At 35.8% G+C, this 22,478-nt stretch overlaps 1 protein-coding gene across 2 annotated transcripts in view; it reads left to right on the top strand.

Moving 5' to 3' along the window:
• Positions 1–22,478, top strand: part of LOC129225562 (cytochrome P450 4V2-like) — a 73,178-nt gene that overhangs the window by 36,310 nt on the left and 14,390 nt on the right. For both annotated transcript variants that reach the window (XM_054860008.1, XM_054860007.1), the window contains exons 4-8: positions 384–574; positions 10,680–10,749; positions 14,915–15,041; positions 18,317–18,475; positions 21,372–21,545. In XM_054860008.1, the coding sequence (XP_054715983.1) occupies positions 384–574; positions 10,680–10,749; positions 14,915–15,041; positions 18,317–18,475; positions 21,372–21,545 (721 nt within the window). The remainder of the gene's footprint in view (positions 1–383; positions 575–10,679; positions 10,750–14,914; positions 15,042–18,316; positions 18,476–21,371; positions 21,546–22,478) is intronic.

The raw sequence follows: 22,478 nt of genomic DNA, 5'->3' as shown, positions 1-22,478 counted from the left end.
TCAACTTTTCTTTTCCACTCTCTACAAAACCTGATGATTTTGTAGAGAGATGAGAGTTGAGATTTTTTGTATTTTTGAATGAGAGATTTTGTAGAGAGATGAGAGTTGAGATTTTTTGTATTTTTGAATGAGAGATTTTGTAGAGAGATGAGAATTGAGATTTTTTTGTAATTTTGAATGAGAGATTTTGTAGAGAGATGAGAGTTGAGATTTTTTTTTAATTTTGAATGAGAGATTTTGTAGAGAGATGAGAGTTGAGATTTTTTGTAATTTTGAATGAGAGATTTTGTAGAGAGATGAGAGTTGAGATTTTTTGTAATTTTGAATGAGAGATTTTGTAGAGAGAGAGAAATGACTAAATCATTTTCCATTTATTGTCCTAGCCACGGGAGCAAGTGGAAGTCCCGCAGGAAATTGCTGACCCCTTCCTTCCACTTTGATATCCTGAAGGACTTTCTTCCCGTGTTCAACGAACAGTCCATGTCCCTCGTCCAACTTCTCAAGGCGGAGACCAAGAAGCCGTGGACAGACATCATCATGCCTATCACACTCTGTACCCTGGATATTATTTGCGGTAAGATAATGTTACAAATTCGGTAAATAGTAATTTTTTTGTGATTAATTTTGTCGTAATCTAGCTAAATTTGGCGTTTATTAAATTATCTTTCATCTAAAATTATTGTAGTAACGTAACCTGTAAATAGTTTCTTGTAATGAATATACAGCCCCCGTACGTTCGATTGAAGTATACGGTCCCCCTATTTTTCATTGATAAGATTCGTGAATGAATAAAAAGAAGATATGAGAAATGTGTAGAACTTAGTAGAATTTTCTAGAGATTTCTTCGCTCGGTATAAAGCGCCGTGCGTCTTGTGAATGAGTCAGTCTCGATTGAGAATTTGTACTGAGAGTGTATTAGCTCTGTTTATTGCGAGGCATTTCGCTGTGTTGTTTTTCGTATTTGAATGTAAATACGTGTGTAACCGTTGAGTTTACGGTGTTGATTGATATTTGCTTAATTGCTGATGATTAAAGTAACAGTTGTTAACGATCTTTCCTGTACATAGTGTAAATAAATCTCCTGTGTGTTTCTCAAGAACTGTGTCGTCCTTTCAAGAAAGTTGGAAGTCGCACCGGATCCGTTACAATAATTTTGATTGTAGCAATCAAACTGGAGAATGAAAGCAGTAAGCTTTATTGATGAGTTCAAATGTCTTTTCTTTTTGCGCAAAGTATTTGTTTAAGATCACAAATTACCCTCTTTGAATAACTCAATATCGAGCTTCCCTGAAAATAGGACCTAATCAAAACTAAGCAGTAGCTGATTTTTCTTTCTTTTTTCAACATACGCCCTATCCATAAATGAGCTCTAGTTTAGATCGTCATTCAAAAGGATGTATTATCATGAAACATAGCGGTACCCGCACGGCTTTGCCTGTGGAAGAAATTTAAAAGATCAGTTGGTTTGCCTGAATATTTATAGTAAATTTCTATTAATACATAATAATTTCTTTTTTCAAGACCTTCTGCATATTTTTGGCGGATTTGAAAATTTAGTAATACGACTACCAAATGATTAGCAACTATTACGACAGCAATGTATAATTTCTAGAAAAATATAAAACAATACAAAAGCATGGCTGCACAGGCTCATATATGCTAATCATATTTTTGGCTTCAAATTTTTCAAGATATTTCTAAAGAGTCGTCAAATTCTCGCTCATTTATAACGTCACTTCCGTCCCATTACTTTCGTGATAAGACCACTTATATAGCGGTTCTATTTCGTAATTCTAAGTATTATAACTATACGTTGAAGTATTCTATTTCGTTCAACTAATGTAAGTTGAACTTTTTTCTTTCATCGGACCAAAAGTAGTTATAACTTTATGATATGTGAACTGCAAAAACGTTTCTTTTGTTCATTGAATTAAAATTCGTTAAAATAGTCCAGATTTTTAGTGAATGTAACATTAATATAATTACATTCAATTTATAATAAATCAAACAACAAACCACAAAGCGTATATGAGCTGCTTTCACGAAAGAAACAGCAAACATTTCTTCCTGAAATTTGAATAAAATAAAAATGCTTTTATAATTTGAAAAGAAATGTTAGCATTTTAAATCAGAATCAGTAGGTAGTGAAAAACTGAAATTGCATAATTAAAGAATTTCAATTTTAGTTATAAACTTAACATCATTAACTTAATTCATTAAAAGTATATGTAAATGAGATAAAAGAAAGAAACGAAATTTTTTGTTGCTTACAGAAACAAGCAGAAGCATAGAGCAGGCCGTCTTATCAAAGGTTTTGAATTTGCCCAACTTCGGATTGTCACCGAAAATTTCGACATAGAGCGCTTGAAAACGTCTCACATGGTCAGGATAATTAATAGACGTTCTACTTTTATTCAGATCATAAGCCCTTAGAACTCGAAAATCCATTACGAATGGTTAATGTAACCAAATTCAAACCAACACAATCTCAGAAACCCGAAAACCAGCTGTTCTTTTGTTCTCTACAGTTGTTTAACATTCTGGACAGAATATTTTGCATTCTTAAATCCATAAGTGCTTAAAGAAGATGCAACTTCAATGGCAAATTTTAGAATCTGCAGAATGGGGTTGTTTCCTTCAGTCAAAAGTAGTACTTCTAGTCACTGAAATTGACAGAATAAACAAAAAAAAAAAAACATGGACCCAGAAAATTCTTCCATTTTTCCCAACAATTACTTTTTAAATTAAGTTTTTAAAATGTCCGATTTTTCAAACAAGGCGTGGTCTTGATGACGTCACAAATGATGCCTATATGGCGCATTTTGTACCGCGTTTCCACGCTATGATGATCAAGAAGCGAATTAAAATTGCGCTCTACGCTTGCTATCAACCATATCGTTGCCAATACACGTGAGTAAAGATGCGAATTAAATATTTTGCACTGTGAATGGCCACACAGAATGGCATTTCATCATTTGTACGTTCGGATAAATCTGCAACGGTCTACCACTGACGTCACAGCTACGTTGCCTCATGATGTTATCGGAATGGGTGGAGCTACGTTTTCTTCAGCCGGTCTGAAATAAGCGGATTTACGTTGTTTTAGTCTCGCTGTTTTTGTTTTTTTTTTAACTCATTCATTTCTTTTTACTTCCTTTTACAAAAAAGGAAGTATTGTATTCGCGAAAAAATTTTCACTCAAAAATCGCCCTTAATTTCCATTTTGCTCACCCCCAAATGAATGTTGAGTTTTTTTTTCGATTCGACCACATGCGGAAAAGTGCCTAAGAATGTATAGACACGCGAAATATCCATTTTGACCATCACCGAGGTAATTACGACTTTTCTCGTGACGTCTGTATGTATGTGCGTATGTGTGTATGTGCGTATGTGCGTATGTGCGTATGTATCTCGCATAACTCAAAAATGGTATGTCCTAGAAAGTTGAAATTTGGTACATAGACTCGTAGTGGGGTCTAGTTGTGCACCTCCCCTTTTGGTTGCTTTCGGATGTTCCTAAGGGGGTCTTTTGCACCTTTTTGGGGGGAAATCATTGTTAATTTCGATGTAAACTCAAGTGGCGTTATAATTTGTCGGACACTTGGCGATATATCGCCAGTCTTTTGGTCGCCAAGTTTTGTCGCCAACTTGGCGACAAATTTGGCGGAGTTTTTTTTTTTTTTTTTGGTTTCAATTTGGCCATTGTTGGTGATATTTAGAGAATAAATATTGAATCACATTAAAATAGCGAATAATGGGGAAATGACATTAAATTGGAGTAAAAGGAAGTCATGTGATGCACACATCAGCTCGTTTCTTATACTTTTGTAATTTTACTGGTACGACAATGATGTGACACCTATTATTTCCGCAGGAAATAAGAGATGTGCACATGGGTGCCGGCAAGGAGGGGGGGGGTGCAAGAAGGCTTTCTTATACCTCACGGCTTTTGAAAAAAAAAAAAAATCAAAAAAAAAATTTTCAAAAAACATTTTATTTATATTAACTTTTTTACTAGTTATTTATAATAAATTTAAACATATATCACTATGTTTTCTATTATATTTAGGTATTTATATTATTTTTAGGGGCATTCTTCATCCTTGACTTATAAAAACTAAATTGGATTAATTAAACATATTGAAAAATTACAAAATATCTTAAAGAACTGCAAAATACATCACGATTAAAATTATTCCATCGCTTATGTTTACCTGAATTGGCAAGAAGTCCCCCCCCCCCGTCGACTTTAAAAAAAAAGTTGCAATAATTTAAAAACAAAAACTTTTTAATACTTTTAAAATATTTTTAAGCATGTTTTTAATGATACTAAATAAGAAAGAAAGTAACTACTTTTACTGAATAAGAAAGAAAGTAAAAATAACTACATTTTAAGCAGAGGGCAAATACAAAACTGCAGAAATATTGTGATCAGAAAAATGTAACTTTTGAACTGAATAATTAAATAGAAATACGTCTTAGAAGTCGCTTTAAGATAAATTAAATGAATAAATAATTATTCACATAATTTTTTAAAAATTGGAAAATCAATTAATAAATAAAAATTAATTTTAATTTTGACTATGTCTTTCGCAATCACGAGTTTGTGTGTGTATGTAGGCGTGTGCGTGTTCACATAATTTTTTAAAATTGGAAAATCAATTAATAAATAAAAATTAATTTTAATTTTGACTATGTCTTTCGCAATCACGAGTTTGTGTGTGTATGTAGGCGTGTGCGTGTAAGTCTATCTGCAGGCATGTTGTTGTGTGCAGGCGTGTATATGTAGGTGTGTGAGTGTGTATGCAGGCGGTGTGTGTGTGTGTGCAGGCGCGTGTGTGTGTGTTCAGGCGTGTGTGTGCGTGTAGGCCTCTGCGTGTGTGTAGGCTATGGATGCAACCTGGAGACGGTGTCCGCTGGAGTAGCAGTATGGGGACTGGGGAGGGGGTGGACGAGGTGGAGTCCCTCGAAAAATCCACCGGTGGTGGCAAAAATAAAATGAAAGGACGGACGGACGCCCAAAACGGTCAAGTGAGAACAATAAGTAATTCACAATTGCTGAATTAAAAAAAAAGTAAAATAAAAAAGTTTATATAAATATGTTTTTGAGCAATCGCGGTTGTTTATTGTTTTTACTTGACAATAACTGATTTCCTTTGATTACATTTTTCTATACTTATGATGCAAACTTCTCTGGTGCACGGCCCTCCATGAGCGTGTCCATCTTCTTCAATGGTGGCGCCCATGTCCTCTGGTCCTCGGGCCTCCGCGAGCATGTCCCTCCTCCTTAGGTGGTGGCGCGTCCATGTCCTCTAGTCCACGAGCCTCCGCTAGCATGTTCCTCCCCTTGGATGGTAGCGTCCATGCACCTCGAAATCGAATTATTTATTAACGACCTTTTCGATTTCACACATCCTTTTTAAGCGAAAACATTATCCAGCACGCAACATCCAAAACATAACATCCAGTATCAAGTCCCAGGCAATCATTTGAATTTTGAAGTCAAGAATTCAATTACAGCGTTGCGGTAAAATCCATTAGTGGGAAAAAGAAGTCCATTGAGTAGGGTCGAGGCCTTCGAGATAGGAAGGCCATCCAACTAGCAAATGACGTCATCGTCAGTCGATCCACAATGATATTGGGAAGTGAGCGCTTCGATTAGTATTTTGGTTTAATTAAACTATTTGGTTTATTTATTATTGTCTTCTATTATTTTAGTAGCATTAAAACTTCTACTTTTTCATTAGAAAACATAAAAAGGAACCAATAATCATACATTAAAAAATACACTGAGCTTAATTCATAGTATTTCACATAAAAACATTTGTAAGTCTTACAAAGTATTCAAATAACTAAACACGATTTTATTTTACAATCTTGTAAAAACGAAGTGATAAATAAACAGTTTTATTTTTCATTTGAATTTTTTTTAACACTAATCGCATTTTAACTACTCGTATATTGTATTGAAACATTAAGTCTTAAGAAGTATTCAAATAAATAGATGAACTTTCATTACATCAAAACAAAAAATAATTTTACCATTGTATTTGAATAGGAATAAAATGAAATTTTAAAATATAAATAAACATTTTTACTAAAGTAAACGGGAAATATAACTGCAATACGTTTCAAAGACATAACATCAAATTAAAATATATAATACCAGATTATTAATGTTAACTTAGCTTAGCAAATTTATACTTTTAAAAAGACATGAATGTTTGGGTGCCATCCCCCAAAGTAAACGGTGCCCTACCTCCTTCAATTATGAAAACTTCAAGAAAAATACCCCATAAACATCTGACCCATCTCCCTTAAAATTTCAAGGGCACAGTTATTTATAACTATAGCCGTTGAAAAGCTATCATTATCATGAGACTATGATTCCAACCCTCCCCCCCCCCCCTTCGGTGGGCACTCCCGAAAAGTTACAGAGGAATTCAACTTTAAAAACGTTAAGTAAAGAATGAATTATACAAGATCATGAATACTGTATGTTGAACATCAAAAAAATGTATTCAATATCAAAACAGCCTTTTTTTTTTGGAATTTGGCTACTTTTCCATTTTTAGCTTTTTCTGATGCTAATGATTCTTGTGTGTGGGGGGGGGGGCTTTAATAGTTCATCATTTTAGGCTTTTTAAAAATTATTTTAAAGAGCATTAATTGATGACAAAGTAACCTTTTCCAAAAAACTTCTCATAGAATGACCATTTTAACAACTTTCTTCAATACTTAAAACTTCATATATGTTAAATTTAGATCAACATTTTTCTGAGTAGGCTTTTTTAGGAATTCAGTGTGACATTTTTGTGACAGGGGGAAAGGAAAGGATAACAAGAAGTGTGACATCACGCGTTGTTTATAACAATATGCTCATGTTGAACAGCGTTACATGTAACAAGGAGGGAGGGGGGGGATTTGTTCAAAATTTTGCAACATCCTTTATGGACAGCCCCTTAATTCAATTTATATTACAGTTTCAGAGTTCCTGAAAGCTTATTAACAGAAAACCCAAGGAGTTCAAAATTATATAGTTCAAGACATTTTGCCTTTTTTAAGCATAACAAACAATCATAGAGCATTTGGCAAAAACGTTGTGTATCCACTGCTCAAAAGTAATCTTTCGCAAGCCCAGAAATCATGAATACCGTTAACTCAACCACAATTTGTACATAAATATCTTAAAACTTAAAGACAACAGTGCAAAAAAAAACATATTTTTTTTTAATTTGCGCACAGAATCAGCTTGTTTGAATAACATTGCAGGGGCGTAGTTGGGGGGAAATGTTTGAGTATCGAACCCATGACCTCCGGCGTTCAAAGCTAATCTTCTTACCTCAGAACTACGGAAGCCCATCAAGGAATGTTTTTTGATCAAAATAACACATGCTAGCGTATGAAACAATTTAATCGAAACCGAAAATATAAGATTAGTTCAGTTAAAAGCCTGTTTCAATAAACTTGTTTACATATTAACTGAATATCAACACCAAGTTACGTTGCTTCTGATAGCAACAAGTATATTCGCAGAAAATTTTGACATATGTGTATTGTCAGCTTGGAAAATCCATTTCGAATAAATGCGTGTACAAGGTTGAAAAAATAAAGAAATAAAAAGTTGCAAGTTAACCGTTTCAAATATTAAAGCAGTATGCTGAAATTACAAATTACAGACAAAGATATCGGAAAGGAAACTGACAATTGTTTGTGTAATGGAGGAAAAGTTAAGTAACCTTAACTGCATGAATTCTAATGGATAAAATGTTAATTTATTTATCTGAGAAAAGTACTTACCTCCGAACTTTAAAATTTATTCCATGAGGCGCCCGATTTTTTTCTTCGCATGCAGTTTGTTCGGTAGCGCAAATCGCTGACTCACTCAGCAGACACTCAGACACTTACAAGACTTATTATATATATATATTTTTAATTGCCTCTACATTCCGGTACGTTTAAAGGATGAGATAAATCCAACAGTATTGTGTTCACAAGAATGTGCATCCGAAGTTACATATTTCCTATTTCATCTATTTCAGCCAGAGCAAGCAGCACTATGTAACTGCATTGTAAACTGCACTGCTTTCAAAGTTTCGCGCCAAGTTCATAGATCGACGCCTGGTGGCGTAACGAAGCGGGGGGTAGATGAGTTGTCTGGCCTGTTATCACGTGGGTCTCGGTAGGGTCCCCAGGTAAATGATACAGCGACCTTTGCATGTTCTTAACATGTGGCCGTATTCTTCTGATCGGTAGGGCGTTGGATTCGCAACTGCAGGATCGCGGGTTCGATGCAGCTGGTCGGAGATCCTCCGTGTACGCTAATGGTGACAGGTTCACGTCACGTTTAATCAGTCGTGATCACGAAGACCTCCAAGTTTCCATTCCAAATTGATATCTTCGAGGGTGCTGGATCAGGGATTGCCCAGCTCCTGGTCTGGATAAAGAAAATTAACTGTTTTCAGGGTCCTATCTGACCAATGAAACCATGTGTAAGCGGTAGGTACGGGAACATAGGCGCCCATATGCATAATTTCAAAAATAGGGGGGGGGGGGCGCTCAGATATTTTTTCATGGTTTAGCAGGATATATTTTCCCCATAGAAACCGACTTCAGTGCAGATTAGACTTTTTGAAGTGTGACATTTTTAATAAATTATTCATTGATGGCTAGAGAAGAAATGTTTTTTCATTTTTGCAAAGAAAAAGTACTAAAAGCAAGGAGGTTTCAATATCTAAGGGAGGGGAGGGGTTGAGCTCCCACTTTCCCCCCTATATGGGCGCCCTTGACGAGGGAGCCTGGAGTGTAGGCTAGTGTTATTTAACACGTTGACTACGGAGGTATTGCTATTCCTGTTACTTTAATCTGCTATTAATCTATTACCAAGTATTTGCTAGAAAAAAAAAGTTACACTTCCATCTTATTTCATTCCCCCTCCCCCGAAATTTTAAACTTTTTCAATTCGATCCTATATTTACAAGTTTATTCATTTAAAAAACGTATTGCTAGCTTTATATCCTTGAAATTAAAATCAACAAAACTTATGAACTAACAATTGGCACTAGGGTGCTAAAATCAGATGTTCCGGTCAGCCGAACGCGCAGCCCCTAGTGTTTAGGTTCCAAGCACGCTTGGTACTCGTTTTATCGACCCACTGAAGAAATGAAAGGCCGAGTTGACCGTGCCGAACTTTGGCATAAAACCCGGGTCTGCGGCGTAGCGAAATGAGCAGGGGACTCTTATTAAAGTCATCTTAGTTTATTCCATAAAATAATACAAAAAAACAAAAAAAAAACCGAATCTTTGTCAAAAGCAGTCATTTAAAGGAGTTGGAATGCCTGAGCACAAATGCACTAAACTTCAGTAATGTATATTTTTCGTTTTAATCCATGCCTCTGTTTTCTCTTATTCCTTAGAAATAATTTGGATTTGGTATAACAATATTGCCCCCCCCCCCTCCCCATCCTGCTCTTCCATTTTCATTGTTTTTTTGTCAGCTGTTTTACTTCACGGACTCTTAAAACCTATTGTTCCCCATAAACTTAGCTATTAAATTATCCCATTTAGCTATTAAATTTTATTTAATTGCTAAAATAAAAATATAATGGTTGAGTAACTTGATAAACTTATTTTGACAATCGTCACCACCTATTTTAAACTTTAATAATATTATTAACAAGAAATAACCAATGTTTTTTAGTATAAATAAACAGATTTTTACTGGATGTCTTGACATCCAAAAGTTCACAACTTTGAATTGAAAAAGGGGTTCCTGGAAACCCCGAAACACGTGTATTCAGCAATCTATTTATGTGTGCTAATAAACGTTAGATAATTCCTGTTATTTCTCGGCTCAAAGGAAATAAATTATTTTATAACAAAAAATTCGTGATTTTTTTACCATTTTTTTTTTCGTATACCGTTTTATTTTACAGAAACTTAAAATCTATTTTTCCCCACAAAATGTTTCCCTTAAATAGCTAAAATAAAACATATTTTGGTAAATAACTTGAAAAACTATTCTTGATATCTCCTCCCCCCTCCCATTTTTCGAATAAAATAATCATATTTTTATAACGCCAAATTTATGTCTTAAAAACAAATAATATTTTAATTAAATATGAAGTAAAACCATTATTGCTTTAAAAAATAAACTCCCTTTCTGTTTTATCACAATAATAAAAAGGAAATAAAGAGAAATAAATAAATAAAAAAATATGATCGAATAGCGAAAAGAAAAAATTATCAAACACGAAAATCAACTTAGCAAGGAAAGCGATGTGACGTCAGAAGGTTACGTAGCTCCACCCATTCTTGTGACGTCAGAGGTAGACCGTTGCAGATTTATCCGAACGTATCATTTGTGATATCATCGGCAAGAAATGTAAACAATAAAAACGCAAAGATTTAAGTAATTTTTTAAAATATTAAACTTAAACAAATTATTTAAAAAATGGTTAGATCCTATGTTTTTAAGCATGTTCTATCAAAAAAAAATACTTTTAAAATTTTGGAAACGACCCCATTATAAGTAGAAGTTCCAAACGAAATTTTCTGTACAAGTTCTGCTTTAATATTAACCAATTAATTTTTGAGAAAAGTTTTAAAAAAAATAATTCGGTAACACTCTTCAATGAAATATTAATTCTTATCAATGATATTGGTTTTTGTCTATTTAGAAACAACTCTTGGTGTCAGCATTGGAGCTCAAAAGAACAGTGACTCTGAATACGTTCAAGCTGTCCTCAGGTTTTATAGATTATTTAGTATCATTCCATATTTAGAATTGTAAACGTCAATTTCAAATGCAAAAACTGTTGCTTATAAAGTAGAGTAAAATCTCGTTTATCCAACCTGTGTTGATCCGGATCACCATTTTAACAAGGCTTTGCCAGACGTCACGGTTTGACCGGGACAGTCCCGGCCGGTTTACTTCAGGTCCCGGAAAAAGATAAATTTGATTAGATGACCAAAAATGTCTAAAAATAATTATTTGAGAAGGGTTATTTTTGACATTTTGTCATTTGAAACGTAGACTTGTAAAATTAATATCGAATCCGTTTGTGAGGATTTTTACAACATCATTAAAATTCAAAAAGACTTTCTAAACAAAGTCCTGGCGAATGAAAAATACATCTTTCAAGTTTTTATTCCTAATTCAAATCATCTCTTCTTACTAAAGTAACTAATTAATATTTGCATGTAAGAAAAAAATGTTTAAATTTATCTGCTTGCGTCAAAAATTATTACTCCTGGTTAAGCTCATAATTAATATTTATTCATAGCATTAAGAATTAACTACCCTCTAAAACACGCTAAGAACCAGCCAGGGGTGTATTCCCTTCAGCGGTGTTTGTGATCCGAAATTTCCAATAATTTTGGGCTGACAACACGTTTCTGAAGCTGATAAATTAAAAATAAATAAATTTAAAAAAAATTATTATTTTCAATAATTTTTGTTTGCATTCTTCAAAACTTTTTACGGAGTGAGGGGGGGGGGTCGAGCCTTCCCATAGCTTCTGAAAATTTTACACTATCTTCAGAAAATTTTACTTGAGTCCACTACCACCCCTGGTTCCCTTTTGAATACTCGTGACGGGGGGGGGGGGAGGTATTCCGATGTCCCGGTTTAACATTTCAGAAATCTGGCAAGCCTAATCTTAACTAACATAATCTTGATCAAAATTTTAGTCTGCTTTTAAATACTTTTATTCGCATAAATAATATTTTAAACGTCAACCGGACACTACGTCAACTGAAGTATTACCGTCTGACCACGGATTGTATGGAAAGACAAACATCTGTTTTACAGCAGGAAATGGACAAATCTATTATTTTTAGCGATGTCAGCTTTTGCAGAAGCAGAGTTTCATTCAAATAAGCGGAATACATGCATCAAATTTTTACTTTTCCCCTTTATTCAGATAGATTCGTCTCATCTGGACGTTTCAAAATTCCATACAATCCGTGGTTGGACAGTAGTGATAAAGTCTTTCTTGAACCATGCTTCATTCAAACGTCATAGACCTGACACAAGGGCGGATTCCGAAGTTTTTCAAGAATGGGGCGATTGATTTTTATTACATACCTCTCATTACGTATCTGATTTACGCATGCATGGTAGGGGGGGGGGGTATCACAGTTATTTGATTAAATAAATGGGGAGATGTAGACCAGGAGGGAGGAGGAGAGTAGAACTCCCCGAACCGAACCTATTCCCTTTCTTTTAAGTCACCGAAGGTACTCTGAAATTGCGTTTTTAGAACTTCAATTTTGAAAACCTTCCGGGGAATGTTTGCGCTCTTAGAACTTCAACTATTACCGGAGAATTATCGAAAAATTACCCGAGGAAATTCCGTGAACTTCCTCCCATCCCCTCACATTATCTGAGAAGGTCTGCAATAGCTTCTTTACGAGTTAAATTTTGAAAAATTTCCTGGGGAAGGCCTCCAAACTTCCCTTTTTTCTAGCATCATCAAAAATCGTCTAAAATTGTATTTTTGAAGCTTCAGTTTTGAAAAATTTACGAGAAAGAGTTCCGAATCCCGTTCCCCTTAAACTTAACACCGTTGAAAATAGCTTACAATTACGTTTTAAAGACTAATTCCAAAACATTGCCGCTTGCAGAACTTCTCAAGGGAGGGGCAATCATCCCCATCGCCCTCCCCTGTATCCGCCCTTAAGTGTTTCAAACAGAAGACACGAGGATCAATTCTGGTTCAAAAATGATGGGAAAAATTATTTTTATATTCTTTTATGTCGAATAAACAATTCCATATAATTTTGTTACAAAACATTGTTTTTTTGTCGTAATAAACGTAAAGTATTTATTTAAGGATTTATTTTGTTTATTACCCGGATTATCGATTCTTCGGATCACAGTTGGTTCGGATAAACGAGTGTGTGTTAACATTCAGTATCAATGAAGTAAAGCTAAGCATTAAATAATATCAACATCATTACATAATTTTGTTTCGCCAAATGGACCTACATTCGGGCCAAACTTAACCTGGCAGCGTCATAAAGGCTGGGATTAGGATCAGTGTAGCCTACACAATGCTGCCAGGTTAGGTTTGCCCCAACTATAGATTAGCGTTTCTGAATCTCTTTCAACCAAAGAACGGGCAAAATTTTATGAAATATTTTCGCTGCCGGTCAGGGTTTTTTTTTTTTTTTTGCAAGGTAGTCAAGAACTGTAATATTTAGTTAATTTATGAGAATTTTATTATACAATGTACTTACAATAACATTTAAATGTGAATTTATAGTTCTAGTTCTTATGTTCTATACATATTTTTAAAACTTAGACAAAAATTGCAGAAATTTTGAAAAGTAAGTTCAAAATTAAGGTAAAAGCTTCGTATTAAATGCTATTCTATTGTTTTTCTTTCTTTCTCTTTTTTTTTCCTTAATTCTCGCTTTTATTTTTTCTCAATTATCTAAATCTGTGAGAACCAGCCAGATTTTACCGTGGACTAGAGTAACTGTAGGACAAAAAGAAGCTATCAATTGCGTCGTAACCAAGCAGTGTTATTCTTACGGCTTGGGTACATTTATCGAAGAATAAATCAGACAGTGAGAAGTAAAGAGATGTACTGTTTGATCATGGATTGTATGTAATTTGGCAATCTGCCAAGTAAAGACGATTCCATCTGAATAAATCTAGCAGGGGAGAAGGGAAAATAACGATCGGGTTTTAATGCACGCGTTTTATAATATCACTAGTGCCTTATTCATTTATTGCATTCTCAAAAATAAAATAAGGGGAAACAAGAATAGTTACCGTGGAAGCAACAAAAAGAAAAGAAAATATTTTCATTTCGTTCAGAAATGTAAAAGCAAAATGGTAAGCTCAAAACTTTGTTGTGAATAAACAAATCCATTAATTTTTGCCGTGAGAATATTGATCGAATATACTTTAGATTTAAAAAATGTTGCTGTGAGTCAATTTTCATTTTTACAAAACTAAGGCTAAATAATAGAGAGGCAAAAGTGCACATCTGAAATAAACCAACTAACATCCCTATAAACTAATAGATACGTCCATTTCCGCCTATAAACCGGATATTAGCCTTTCCATGTAATCGATGGTCAGACAGTAGGGGTGCATTCGGAAACGCGGATCGGTCGCCTCGGTGCAACCGCAAGCGTTCGGAAACGCTTGCGGTGGAACCGGTGACGTCACTTAACCGCGTTCGGAAACACTGCGGTTGTTTTCTGGCGGTCGACTTGGTAGCAACCTGTGGCACCGCTGTCTGGAAGCGGTTAGCGAGATCACAAACGTCACAAAGTCAGTGTTGGCCAATCCGGTCGTGTTTCATGGTTTGATCGTAACGCACGTGACTTGCCTATTATGAAAGTTACGCGTTGATTGGAGTGTCGTTTGCTGCTGAACTAGAACTACCGCGGTTTAACCACGAGCGTTCGGAAACGCAGCTGTTCTACCGGAATTCCTAGAGAAATTCCAAATACGTCATAACCACACCGGACTAACCACGCGGTGTAACCGGTGGATCGTTTCCGAACGCAGCCTAGGTGGACATTCTCAAGTTTTGAGTAAAACGCGTTTATAGAAAACGTTCCAGGTAGGCTTTCATTGAACTTCTTTTTAAATTCATGCTATACAGCAGTACCTACCAGGGCCACTAGTACTACCTACTATCTCTTGTCCAAGGCAGCGGAGAGGTCCCCCTGCTATTTGTACAGGTTATCTAAAAAAAAATTTTAATTTGCTGCTGCCATTTACATCCCTTTGCTTCTCATTGTCTCAAATGTGATTATCCTTCAATAATTGTTACGAATATTTCTACATGCTCAAACACATCAACTTCAAGTCGTACATCTAATTGATAAAATAAGTTTTATTTTTCTTTTTTTAAACTAAGCATTTTTGTGGATGTGCTTTTCACAACAGGGCATCAGAAACCATTATGGAACGAATGACCAAGCCACTGTATTTTATGGACTTCATATTTTGCAACTCAAAGCTTGGGCGGCAGTTTCAGAAGGACCTGAATTTACTCCATGGATTTACTCGTTCGGTGAGAAATTTTATTGGCTGATTTCCTGGTTATTAATTATTGAAGTGTGTAGCCTAGTAGCACCCAACCTACGATCCGCGGGCCATATTGACCCGCAAAGCTGATCAATGTAGCCCGTCATTGTTCTCAGTGTTACACAACGAAAAATTTGTTTCTAACCTATAAAAAAACGAGCTGATGTGTGCATCACATGACTTCCTTTTACGCCAATCTAATGACAATAGCGCCTTGGAGTAAGCAAGGAAACACTAAATAATTTTCACCCCTAGTTTCTTTTGAACCGAAGCAAAAAAACGTTTTGCACAGATTTACTTCCCCATTATTGGCAATTTTAATGTGATTCGGTGGTTAACTCTTTAAATATCACCAACATTGTCCAAATTAAAACCAGATTTAAAAATTTAAAAAAAAATCGCCAAATTTTTCGTTAAGTGGGTGACAAAACTTTGGGCCAAAAGACTGCCGATATATTACCAAGAGTTTGACAAATTATAACAACACTTGAGTTAGCATTGAAATTAACAATGATTTCCTCCCAAAAAGGTGTAAAAGTCCCCTTAGGAACATCCAAATGCAACCAAAACTAGACCTCAAGAACTAGGCCCCACTGGGAGTCTATGTACCAAATATCAACTTTCTAGGGCATACCGTTTTTGAGTTATGCGAGATACATACACACATACACACGTACATACAGATGTCACGAGAAAATTCGTTGTAATTAACTCGGGGAATGGGTATTCTCAAAATGTGTATTTCGGGTGTCTGTACGTTCCTAGGCATATTATCCACGCGTGGTCGGGTCGAAAAAAAAAAACTCAACACTCATTCGGGGGTGAGCAAAATGGAAATTAATGCCGATTTTTGAGTGAAAATATTTTCGCGAATACAATACTTCCTTTTTTGTAAAAGGAAGTAAAAACGATTATCTTCATTCGTCTATTGCAACTCTGGGGCTAATTAATCAGAACTAACTTCCTAAAAATCAGGTGGAAACTTCGAGGGAAAAAAAACTTTTACTTAATTATAACCGAAGGTTAATAATACAGTGAAAATCCGTTACAACAAACTTCAAGAGACCGGAACTTTTGTTCGTTGTAACGGGAATTTCGTTGGAATTCAAATAATGTAATAGCAATTAAATTAGGACTGGATTTCGTTTAAAACAAATATTTCGTTGCATTGGTAGTCGTTGTAACGCGATTTCACTGTAATAATTTTTTGGTTTAACATCTCCTTTTCTTTCCTCTCCGCGGTTTCCCATACTATCTGGGAAAATAATGAAGCATTTTTAGCTTTTATATGTGTTCTGGCTTGCGAGATTCATCTCAATACTAGCTGCGTGCCCGGCGTTGCACGGGCTACCTAAAAAATGAAAGCCGATAGAAAGATGCGCCAAAGTACATCATTTGTGACGTATAAAGACCACGGCTTGTTTGAAAAATCGGATATTTTAAAAAATTAATTAAAAAATAACTGTTGTGAAAATAAAATTATTTTCTGGGTCCTTGTTTTTTTTTTTTTTTTTTTGCTTGTTCTATCAATTTCTGTGACTAAAAGTAGTACTCTTGTTTGAATTAAACAATCCCATTATCAAAATCTTCTCACCAAGATTTATATCAGTGGGAAGTGTTTGCCAAGATTGTTTATATTACACGAAAACAGGAAAATTCACATTCTAAATCAGTACTATGCAAACTAATAATAAATTGCATGTAAATCACTCATTTACTTTACGACGTGAAATAAAACTTAAATGCTTCATTTATTGTATTTGTTATGATTCCCTAAAGTATTTTAGGTCGAATACTCCCGAAAGAAACATTACTTAATTATTTGAATTGAGGAAAGCCTCAAAAAATCACGCACGAAACAAAGACAATATGAAACGTTAAATTAGCAATCAACGGAAAGTTGAGATGAAGCACTGAAAAATAATTTGAATGGAGGAAAGCCTTCGAAAAATAGTGATTTGATTTTGAAATCTAAGAGTCATGATTAAAAGTTTTTAATTGATATCTCCGCTAATTATTATCGGAGAATTATGTTAAATAGCCAAACATGAAGACGGGAGGATTACGAATCCATCGATACCTGGTTCGATGGTCAGTTCACTGTCGTTCGGGAGAAGAAGCTTGGACATAGATAGATAGATAGATACTCAGATTTTATATGTATAAGATTAGATGAGGCTCTTTATCCCGTTTTTCGGCCCGCGTGATTCAGCTGAAATACTCATTTGAAAAGTTTAAACAAATAGTAAATTTCACTTCTTGATGAGTTTAGCGAATAGTACGAAGGAAATTTGTTACTTTAATAGTCATCCTCAAATGATATCACTTTGAGGGGGGTCAATGAAATTGTGACACTTTATAACAAGGGAAAGGGGAGGGTGTAAGAAAAAGTGGTACATCACCCATTTTTTATAGCAATACGCTTATGAAGAATGGCGGTACAAGTGATCAGGCCAAATGTGTTGCAATGAAGTGTGACATCCTTCTTGTACAGCCTTTTAGGAAAAACTCGCCTTGGAGAAGGAATTTAGTACCGTTATTCACTCGTTTAAATGAAAGTAAGGGTTGACTCCTATAGAAATTCCTATACTTAAAACGAATGATTTTTTTGAGCAATCACGATTGCTTATTGCTTTCATTTGACTGTTTTTGGCGTTCCTATGATTTTATTTTCCCACCAGCACCCTCTGCAACACCGCCGTCGACCGGCCGCCTCACGATGCTTCTCCTCTAGCGAAAACCGTCTCCAGGTTTCGTCAGTATTCTACACTTACACGCACGTACACACATACAAACATATACACACAACACACACATACATACACTTACACACACACGCACAAACACATACACACACTCAAACGCATACGTACAGACACTTACACATACATAGAGATACCTACACATACACACACACACCTACAAACAACTACCCACACACTCATACCTGCACACAGACACAAACACACATGCCTACACACACATACACATACCCCCTACACACAAACACACATACCCCCCCCCACACACACATAAACACACACGCCTACATACACACACACACACACACTAGTGATTGCGAAAAACATAATTTGAATTCAAGAGGTCAAACTTCAAAAACCTTTTTTTTTTTTTTGCAAAATTTTCTTGACTTGATTAAGCTGGAAAGTTTTTGATGAGATCTAAAGTTGTAACTGCTCTTTGTCTTGCTCACTTGTCACTTATGCGTACATGGCACAGTGATGCTGTTTGTGCACGCAGGTGATACATGAGAAGAAACAGAAGCTGCTTGATGGCAACACAGAATTCTTGAACCGCAAAAGGAAGGCTCTCATGGACTCACTTCTGGAGCAACACGTTCAGAATGGGAATCTCTCTGAGGAAGACATCAGAGAAGAAGTCGACACTTTCGCTTTTGAGGTACGAGCATTTCTCTTAGTCATTTACTGTCTTAAGCTTTAAAGGTATATATGGTCTTATTGTCAAAAACAGACCTTACTTCCATGGTGGGAAAAGTAGGGAAGTTGAAAGATAAGTACTTCTTTATTAGTGATTTTTTACTATTTCCTCTTTGTAGTTTCTTTAGACATCAATGGTATGACTCATCATTCGATACCGGATGAAAAGTATGGTAAAATAAGAATTTTGCCAAGGGCGCCCATATAGTGGGGCAAGGGGGGCTCGAGCCCCCTCCCCTTAGAAATTAGAACTTCCTTGTTTTCAGTATTTTTTCTTTGCAAAAATGTAAAAATATTTCTTCCCCAGCCATTAATGAATAAGTAATTAATGACTCTAATCTGTCCTGAAATTGGTTTTCATGGGGAAAATATCATGCTAAACCATAGTTAAAATATCTGAGCCCCCCCCCCCCCCTTACAATTTTGCATATGGGCGCCCATGGTATTTTCTTCTGTGTCGTAGGTCGAAAGGGGGGGAGGGAGCTCTTTTCGCCGAAAGATTTGGTTTTTTATAGTAAAACTAATCCGCATTTGATGTAAATTGATGTTAATTAATAACTCCTTTTTTAAAAAAGAAAATGCGTCCTTTTTCAATTGAAGCTGGATATAAGTAACCTAAACTGACGTTTTTTAGCTCAATAAAAATTCGTCGTCCATGACTATTTAAAGTTGAGTTCTACCAAAGTCTTTTTTTCGCCAACGAATTTTGTTGCTCTTTTTGCGAAAAATGTCTGTATTGCATTCACGGGAAGAATGAGCTAGATGAAAACAAATAAATGCGCCATTTGGCGAAGTCAATCACGTGTTTGGCTTAGGCGAGAACAAACTGATACCAAGCAGATGGCGATGCAATCACTGTTGGTTGACTTTTTTATTCCAGAAAAAATCCACAAAATTGGAATAGTGACATTCTGGCAACCCTTTTCTTACTTCTGGTCGATCTTTTCCATGAACGCAATACAGTGGGCGGCAGGGACGACGAGAGGTCATGTCAACCTAGTCGGAACCTAGAGGCCCGGGCCTTGGGAGGCCCGGCGACACTGGCGCAAAAAAAAAAAAGAAAGAAAGAAATAACAGAAAGGATGAAAGAAAAAGGGGGGGGGGGGGACTCCAAATAAGAGAAAACGTAAAGATTAAATAAAATCTACTCTTTTGGTATTTACTGTTGTGGCACTAAAAATCGAGTTAACTGTTTTCTAGTGAGGAATTTTTGTTTGTTTTTTACTTCTTTTTCCCCTTTTCTTTTCTTTCCCCCTTTTTTCTTCTTTTCACCCATTTTTTTCTTCTTTTCAACCTTTTCTTTTCTTCTTCTTTTTTTCTTTTTTAGGGGGCGGGAGGGATCCGGCGACATATCTGACTAGGGCCCCGCCTTGGCTCTCTGCGGCCCTGGTGGAGGGGAGAGGAATCTGTTCCCTCTACACTCAGTGCTAAAAGGATTGCAGAGATGCCAGCCGATACGGATTGCGCGTAAATTTGCTTTTCGTTGCTGTTAACAGTAGCTGAGTTATTACCTGCTAATTGATTTTGATATCGATATTATTTTTGGTGAAAAATTTATGTATACTGTAATTTTGTTTCGCTCATGCATTTATTTTAAAGTTCAGAGGATTTTTTTTTTCTTTTTACTAGTGTTGCGTCATGAGAAGAAATGTGCCACCTACTGTTTGACCACGGATTGTATGGAATTGGCCAACATCCAGTTAAGGCGACTCCATACGAATGAGGGGAAAAATAAAAACTTTATGCGCGTGTTCCGCTCATTTGTATGAGAGTCTGCTTAATTTAGAGGCTAACATACATCTGCAAAATCTGACATCCCTGAAAACTAATAGATGCTTCCATTTCCGCGTGTAAACCGGATGTTTGCCTTTCCATACAATCCGTGGTTAGACAGTAGTGAGGAACGCATGTTATTGAGTTCAGTTAGCTGTTGGTCGTCATTGCCAACACATTGTATTTCATGTTGCAAAAATAAACATGTAGCGACCCGTTATCACCATATTATATGGAATTAAGTACGAGGGCCATCCGGAAAGTAGTACCCGTTTGTGAAATAAAGACACAGAAGTAAATATTAACAAATGTAAACATTTTTATTGAAAAGAGCATACCTTAAACTACTTCTCCACATAATCTCCAAGCAAATTTAAGCATTTGTCATAACGTGTGACGAGTTTTTGTATTCCAGCGTCATATTCCTCCGCCGCCAGCCGATTGAAATACGTAGTCACGCCTTTTTTAAGTTCTTCATCGCTTTCGAATCTTTTTCCCGCCAAAAACTTTAAGTTTTGTAAAGAGATGAAAATCTGAAGGGGCCAAGACCGGGCTATACGGTGGATGGTCGAATATTTCCCAATTGAATTGCTGCAGAAGTTCTTGTGTTATCCTCGCTACATGAGGCCTGGCATTGTCATGGAGGAGAATGACGCCATCAGACAATACCCAAGGCCGAACGTTTCTTGCGTTGAGAAATTATATCACAGCCCTCACTTCACAACTGGCGGCGTTCTCAATTTTTTTAAACATTATGAACGGCCACAGAAACAACACAGGTAATGCTAGCGTCACGGAACTTGCAACAGAGAAGGCAGACAAGCCACTGAAGCGGTCTGACCTTGACCGGCGGCTACTCGCGTCGTCAGCGCCTCATGCGGTGGAAACGGGAACTACTTTCCGGATGGCCCTCGTATGTAAGAGGACCTTGCATGCTTGTTGTCGCTGAATTCTCTTTTTGAACCTTAATCAATTTTACAGCTATGTTACTCTTGTTTTTATGTATTTATTTTATGTCTATATTCCATATTCCGAATTGATTGAAAGTATATCTCAATAGTCATAAAATATTGTTTCTGTATTAGGGCCACGACACCACGTCAATGGGAATCAGCTGGTCTCTCTACTTGATTGGCCTCTATAAAAATGTACAAGATAAAATCCACGAAGAATTGGACGCCATATTCGGAGATGATACTGAACGATCAGTGACGACTGACGATCTGAAAGATATGAAATACCTAGATTGCGTTCTAAAGGTTTGTATTAATGTGCACTAGCTATTTTAATAGTGTTCTCGGATAAGTTGAATCTTGACCTTGACGATGCTCATTTCTCTTTAGGGTCATTGGGAAGTTGAGGTGGAATACATTTGTAGTAGTTTTGAGAAAGCATTCCAACTCAAATGTGTGCCAATCACGCGTCTATTTTTCACCGAGCTGCGAGCTCTTCGAAAAGAAGTAAACATTGCCAAGCTAAAGCTTCAACTTATCAGAATCACAATATAAGAATATAAAATAGGGGGTGTCGCTTGGCGACTAGTATACTTTCTACCTTGGCGTAAACAGAAAAATTGTTTATGTCATCGCCATGTTTGCTCTTCATTTTACATTGCACGAACTTTAATTGTTTGTTTAAACGCATTATATATTCAGAGCACTGTTTCACATTATTGATGTTGCCTAATTTATTTAGTGGATTGTTTTATCTTTTAATGGAACTTTATGTTTATTTTATGGAACTTCTAATGTTATTTAATGGCTTGCTCTATTTTTTTCACGGATTATTTTATATTTTAATGGCTTAATTAATTTATTTGAATCAATATTTTTTCATTCAATGGAACTTAAAATATTTTAAATTGTCTTGTTTTATTTTAAAGTCACTTAAAAAGACAAAACCCTGTATGATACCTTTAAATAAATAGCTTTATGTAACTTTGACCAAACATGGCGACAAATACTGTGGTTGCAATAAAGTCGTAAATGTCCCCAACTGTGAAATTTTTAGTTGTAAATGGTGATAAATTTATAATGTCACCAATGTACCCTAGTCTATGCTTTGACCCAGACATTTTATTGTTTTTAAAAAAGCTGCAGTTAACTCCACTTGGCGCCCAATTACCCTTCCTTCTTACTCCAAAAAAAGGTAAACGTTCTCAAAGTCATCATATGCTTTTTGCTGAAATTGAG

This window comes from Uloborus diversus, chromosome 7 (genome assembly GCF_026930045.1).
Source record: "Uloborus diversus isolate 005 chromosome 7, Udiv.v.3.1, whole genome shotgun sequence".
NCBI lineage: Eukaryota > Metazoa > Arthropoda > Arachnida > Araneae > Uloboridae > Uloborus > Uloborus diversus.
This window is presented reverse-complemented; position numbering and strand designations above follow the sequence as displayed.